The 6,756-nt window shown below is 47.3% G+C and overlaps 1 protein-coding gene across 1 annotated transcript in view; it reads left to right on the forward strand.

The window, feature by feature from the left end:
- Positions 1–2,200: 2,200 nt before the first annotated feature.
- The window catches only part of LOC114069735 (patatin-like phospholipase domain-containing protein 7), a 71,116-nt gene continuing 66,560 nt past the window's right edge, over positions 2,201–6,756 (forward strand). Inside the window, exons 1-2 of the mRNA XM_027906738.1 lie at positions 2,201–2,303; positions 4,778–4,927. Coding sequence (XP_027762539.1) covers positions 2,201–2,303; positions 4,778–4,927 — 253 coding nt within the window. The remainder of the gene's footprint in view (positions 2,304–4,777; positions 4,928–6,756) is intronic.

Consider the following 6,756-nt stretch of genomic DNA (forward strand, 5'->3'; position numbering starts at 1 on the left):
GTAATAGGAGCAGCCAACTGGAAAATGAGACCAATAGGTTCTATTCTTAGTTCCATCATTAACCTTGGACATATTTTGTAACTTAGCTGGAGCTCTCCTTAGCTGCCTGTAAAGCTGAAAAAGTTATAAATACAGGGGATGGTTTTAGTAAGTAATTAAAATTCTGACTCTGAAGTGTAAAATGTTCACAGCACCTCCCAGAACTGCTGAGGGAAGGTCCTGCTGTGCAGGTGAATGCATGTGAGCTGGGTGCAGGGAGCGTGTTTGGGGCAGGTCATGTCCCTTGGACAGGACAGTCTCATTTTCCTGAAGGATTCCCTCTTTCCCTCCCTGCTCCCCACGGCTGGGGCAGTTTTCCAACAGTTTTCCATAGCTCTGTTCGGTGAATCCCAGAACCACGGATCTGGGAGGTGTCGCAGTGGTAATGAGCCGTGTGGTTGGGTGATTGTCAGCTTCTGTTACATTTTGGACAGATGGAAGCGCTTCAGACCCTGTCTGAGATCGCAGGATGAGGAAGGAGGAGGCTGAGAGCTCGTCTGCCATCAGGAGCCACCATCACTGCAATGTCACTCGGTGGTGGCAGCGCGTTGAGCTCTCGGTGCAGCTGGTGTGGACACTGTGTGTCTGCTGCTGGGGCAAGGGAGAGGGGCTTTAAAGAGCTTTAAACTGGGTCACCCAAGGGATTGTTGATGTGGCACCTCCAGGAGCTTCCAGTTGTGGGACAGAACGGGCACAGGTTGCCCAGAGAAGCTGTGGATGCCCCATCCTTGAACACCTTCAAGGCCAGGTTGGACGGGGCTCTGAGCAACCTGATCCAGGTGGAGATGTCTCTGCTCACTGTGAAGGGCTGGACAAGATGGGCTTTAAAGGTCCCTTCACCCCAAACCATCCTCTGAAATTCCCGAAATAACCTTGTTTAGCTCTTCCTCTGTGCTCACCCTGTGCTGGAAGGCTCCTGTTTGCTCTTTTTCCTTAATGAACAGACACTTAAAATATATTGGTGCTTCACATCCAGAGCTTCAGAGGTCAGGGCAGTTTATTGCCTTAGATTCTACTCTTTAAAGCAGATCATATAAATGATTCTGATGGACATACTGACCCATCTCACTGAAAGATGCCTCCTGAAGTGCCTGTTCCTGTGGGAACAGTGTGTCAGTCAGTGTCCAGGATCCCAAGTTCCATGTACTTGTTTCTCTTCTTAAGAATTTTGGGAAATTTTGTTCTGATAGGTTTGGTTTTGGGTGTTTTTTTTGGTGGTGTTTTTTTATTTTTTATTTTTTATTTTTTTAATGTCTTCCTGAGTTATATTGACCTTGAATTATTTGTCTGGGGGAGAGCACCTAATAACTGCCTTATTAATTCTTAATACATTTAAATAACTCCCTTCCTCATTTGGTAGAACATCTGTGTGGAGCTTTCAGAATAAATGCTGCATTTCCAAGCCTGTCACTTCTTGCTATTGCAATGATTAGTCTTCTGCTACCCCACTTGTCAGGAATTATTGATTGTTCAGCTTGGAGAGAGGCTTGACAGTTGGGAGATACACTTGGCTATTGGAATATTGGTTTATATTGATGTGAGTCCTGTTGGAAAAACAGCTGGGAAAACATCTGTCCCTTCAAAGGTACCAGGCAAACATAATTTGAGGAGGAAAACAATTTCTTAGGCAGTTTGTTCTGGTTCTGCAGATGTTTAGGGAGTGTGTTTGTGGCTTTTTATCGAGATGTTTTAAATTGTTTACTGCGAACCATTCACTGGGGGAGCAGATGGAACCTGGGGGGGATCTATTTGAGCTCAGGTTGAACCTTTTGGAACTTTTAGCACCTACAGAAGGTGTAGGGGCACAACAGCCACGAGGGGAGTGAGAGGGACTGGGAGGTGCAGGTGCCCTGCAGAGAGAAATGAGGAAAACCTGAAATGCAATTGGACATGTTCCCCCAAATAATCAGATTTTCTTCCTTTTGTTGTCAAAGCAAGTTAAACGTTGCCTTTTGTGGGGTTGTTTTGTTTTCTTCTTTTTCCAAATTAAAGTAAAATAGGGTAAAAGAAATCAAGACAAATGATCAGTCCCTGGCTGTTACAGCCAGGAAAGAAGTTTTGGCTCTGAACCCTTCTCTCTGGGAGGTTCAGCTTGAGAGAGCATCTTGAACTTTGGAAGTCTGGGGGTGCTGGATGCTCTGTTCCAGTACATCCTACCTGAATGTTTGTTTGGTTTTGTTTTCTCTCTCTCTCCCATCGCCAGGTTGTGACTCGACTTATTCACTTGCTGGGAGAGAAGATCCTTGGCAGTTTGCAGCAGGGAGGTAAGACTCATTCCTGGACTACTTGGACTTCCTTGGAGCCAGACTTACATTCCTAAATCTGGAAACAGCTCAGACTTGGAAAGAGAATTTGTCATTAAATTTTGGCCTGGAGAAGAGGAGGCTCCAGGGGGAACTCCAGGGAGAGCTGGAGAGGGACTGGGGACAAGGACACAGAGAGACAGGACAAGGGGGAATGGCTTCAAACTGCCAGAGGGCAGGGTTAGGTGGGAAATTGGGGAGAAATCCTTCTCTGTGAGGGTGGGGAGGCCCTGGCACAGGTTGCCCAGAGAAGCTGTGGCTGCCCCTGGATCCCTGGAAGTGTCCAAGGCCTGGTTGGAGCACCCTGGGCTGGTGGAAGGTGTCCCTGCCCATGGCAGGGGGTGGAACTGGATGATCTTTAAGGTTCCTTCCAACCCAAACCATCCTGTGATCCACAAGAGCTTTGGCACAAGTGGATGGGGATTTTATTATGTGTACACAGTTTTTTTTGGCAGAGCGTGGTTAACTAAGTGTGGGAAAGGAGTGATTTGCAATTGAGATAGAAAAGTGCTGCTGCCTGTGTGCAGTGAAATTTCTTTGGAATTTCTTGCAAGAGGAATGCAAAGGGAACACTGGAAATAGCAGCTGTAGTGGGCTGGAATCAGAGAGCTGTGCTCAGTGGCATCTGCAGAGAGACTGACTTAATATGCCTGTATTTGCATTATTTTAATGAATTGTCTGGGAGGAAAGGGTCTGCTATGGGTTGGTTCTGAAGCTTTGTGTTTGTGGCAGCACCAACTCCAAGTCTATTTACTGATTGAAGGGAGTAGGAGGAAATTTTCCCAATTTGCTTCAGCAGCTTTTAAGAGACACATGTTGACTACTGAGGGCGTCGTGGGGTTCCCTTTGCTGCTGGGGATTGTTTGGGTTTTCTTTGGTTGTGGGGGTTTAATTACTTTTATTATTTTATTGCTTTTATTTTTGGGGGGTTTTTTTGCAATATTCCAAGGAGACTGAAAATGGAGTCAGCGACTCTCCTGTTTCAGAGCAGTTTGGAGGAGGGAATCTCAAACTCTGCCCCTTCTTCACATGCTCAGCTCTCTGGGCACAATCAGCTGTGTGCAAATGCCTGCTGATACCTGTGCTTAAACCTCAGTGGCCTTGGGCAATCTGCCCTTTTTGGGAAATAGGGCAAAAATAGAGAAAAGAAAACAGGAGGGAAATTAGTGACAGTTGCAGGAGTTCAGAGATTCACCACTGAAGATCTGAGGAGGGAAGGGCTGGTGGAGATGAAGGGGTTGAGCTGTGATGTGTAACTTGTTTGAACCTACAAATATCTCCTTGAAGATCACCGAAAAGAGTTGGAAAAGCTGTTTCATGTTCTGTGCAGAGCTGTTTGAGAAGACTTGAAATGAATAACTCAATCGCTGAATATACTTGAAAAAAAAAGTTTATCTGATTTTTTTTTGGTGTGTCCTGCAGTGCACTGTCGCTCTGCCAGAGAGCCTTTGAATGGCTTCTCACAGGGTGTATCAAGTATTTCCATATGCCCAGCTCAAGAATTCATCTTAATGGTACATCTTGGGCCTTTGCTGGGTGAAATGAGATAAGCAGGACATGAAATCCCAGCTTGGATGTCAGAATTTATTGTGTACTTGGAGCTGAGTTGACAGGCATGAGCAGCAGAGTGAGAGTGTCTGAGAAGGCTCAGTTAAGGAGGAAAGAAAGAGTGTGAGAATAAAACCAGTTTGTAGAACATCCCCATCATTTTTCTGCTCTGAGCTATCTGGGAAGATCTTGATCTTGGTAACACTCACTGCACGCTTCTGCCAAAACCTGCTTCACTCTGCCCAGATCTCTGTCCTTATTCATCCTACCAAATTATACTGGAGATACTTCCCAGTTACTCTGCAGCTACTTCAGAGCTTCCATATTTCAGTTTAATGCTCCCCAAGCCCATATCTGTAAAGCTCTGCAAAAGAAATAAAACCAGGTAGAGATACACATCCCCTATAAGAACTTTGTTGGAAACAGGTATTTGTTTCCTTTCTCAAGAATGCCGTAAAAATAAACGGTGATTTTTGGAGTCTTTTAATTCTTTCAACAGATTTTGGGGTTTCTGTTAGTTAAGCTGATTCTTCTTGTGGCCTAAATCAGAACCTGTTCCAAAGATGTGGCTGTTCAAAGAGATTCAATTGTGTTTTTTATCTTTATCCTCCCAGGTCAGGTAAATGCACGTTGCATTTACCCTATTCCTGGCATCCAGATATTCATAACATTTGTGAGGAGGAGTTAGGCAATGTTATGTCAGCAGCCAAACATGATGGAAATTGATCTTTATCCTCTTACAATGAAATATGTGGGAACTCTCCATTTCTCTGGGCTTGAGCAGTTGGTGGCACTTCCCTTCCTGCCCAAAGGTGACATTTCATTGCTCACAGCCGACCTTGTGGCTGTCTGGGCTGACTGATGGCAAGTGCTCTCCTTCCCAACAGGTCACCCTCTTGGATTACACAGCTCCAGCAGCAAGTGGGATGCTGGGAATCCTGCCAGCAACCTGTCCACGGTGGCGATCATGCCGGTGTCCGAGGAGGTGCCACTGACGGCCTTCACCCTGGAGCTCAAACACGCCCTCAGTGCTGTGGGTGAGTGTTGTTTCCATCCTGCTCCATCGCACAGGAAGGAAATCCTGCTTGTCTTTTGAGAGAGGCACAACCTGTCAGGAGCCACAGGTGGGTTCCTGCTGCTTTAGAGGGGTGGCAGTACATAAAATGATCAGAGGGTTTGAGAAGTTCTGGAGAGACCCCATTGCAGCTTCCCAAATCCTTAAAAGGGAATATAAAAAGGAGGGAGGAGGACTTTTTATACAGGCAGATCATGACAGGACAAGGGGGAATGGCTTCCCACTGCCAGAGGGCAGGGTTAGATGGGATATTGGGAAGGAATTCTTCCCTGTGAGGGTTGGGGGCCCTGGCACAGGTTGCCCAGGGAAGCTGTGGCTGCCCCTGGATCCCTGGAAGTGTCCAAGGCCAGGTTGGACGGGGCTCTGAGCATCCTGAGTAGGAAGTGGTGTCTCTGCCTGTGGCACGTGTGTTGGATTAGATGATCTGTAAGATCCCTTCCAACCCAAAGCCTGTTTCATGGCTTCTTGCTTCTCACTTCCCATCCATAACGAGCGTTTAATCTTAGTGGAAAACTTTGTGGTCTTAATGACTCAGAAATTCTCTCCAGCCTGTCTGGCCCCGCTCCTTGGCTGTGCCCTCAGCACTCCCAAGGCTGCAGGGACTCCAGGAGACACATCCCACCCCAGGGCACCGTTCCCACAGCTCCTGCCTGAGAGTCTCATTCTCTCTCCAGCTCAGTGTGAGAGTTTTCCAGGCCCCCTCAGCTGTAAAGGTTCCCCCAGCAAAGGGTTTCTTACCCAGTTTTCTCCTGTGGAGGCAGCACAGTGAGTGGTAAGCATAAAACTTGATGGAAGAGGCTTGTGGAAGAGATCCAGGTTGGCACTGGAAGTCCAAAGTATAGTCTGAAATCATTGTCTCGTCTGCTGCCAGCTTGTTTGTCTGTCTCATGCTCACAAACCCATGTATTCAGCTCACAGTTGAGTCATTAATTGCTTTACCCATCGATGAAGCTGCTTGTGCAAGTTCCAGTTGCTCACAAAACCATGTATTTAATTCAGAATTCAGTTTGCACTTATTAATAACGGTTTGACGTTCCCTGAACATCCTCATATACTGTCCCACCTCTCTTGAGTGAATCTCCCATAGTCCTTTAATGAATTGTTAGTTTGCTCTCTCGTGGCTTATGATTTTTAAAAGTACATGTGAGGTGATGCTTGAGGTGCACTTGTTGGTTATTTCCATTTTGGCCTTGGTGGTGTCTGGAGCTGGCACTGGTTATTCTGCTTAAAAACCTTCTGGGTGAGCAGGCCTGGGAGGAAGCTGCTGATGTTTGAACTCTTTAACCTTCTGAAATCTGAATTTGTGTGCAACTTACGGCGGAGGGTTCCTCTTCTTTTGAGGTGGCAGAAAAATGTTGCCTCCACTGGAGAGCCCAGCTCTCTGTCAGAGCTCTGTTGCTAATGGGGACTCCTTAGGGATCATGGCCAGCTTGTTTTGATGTGTGACAGCACGGGGAGCCTGTAAATAAAACAAACAGAAACCCGAGTAGGCATTGAGCTGTTTGAGCTGTGCCAGAGGGGGGTTTGGTGGGGCCACTCTGGGGGTGCTGGGCACCCTTGGCACCCACAGTTCCTGCCAAAGCAGAGCAGACGGTGCAGTGGGAAGAGGAAAAAGTGTTGTGGGAAAACACAGCAGGCCGTGCGTGTCCCCACCCCGTTCCCACCCCACTGACAGCCCCGGCCCCATCGCAGCATCCTGCGGGTCACAGAGCGCAGCTCTGGGCAGTGTGCAGGGGCTCTGCAGCTGCTGCTCTCCCCTCTTTCTCCTCTTTTTTCCCCCCTCTTTTTTCC

The sequence above is a fragment of the Empidonax traillii genome, unplaced genomic scaffold (genome assembly GCF_003031625.1).
Source record: "Empidonax traillii isolate 1590-97213 ecotype Southwest subspecies unplaced genomic scaffold, ASM303162v1 scaffold1350:size273897, whole genome shotgun sequence".
Classification (NCBI taxonomy): Eukaryota; Metazoa; Chordata; class Aves; order Passeriformes; family Tyrannidae; genus Empidonax; species Empidonax traillii.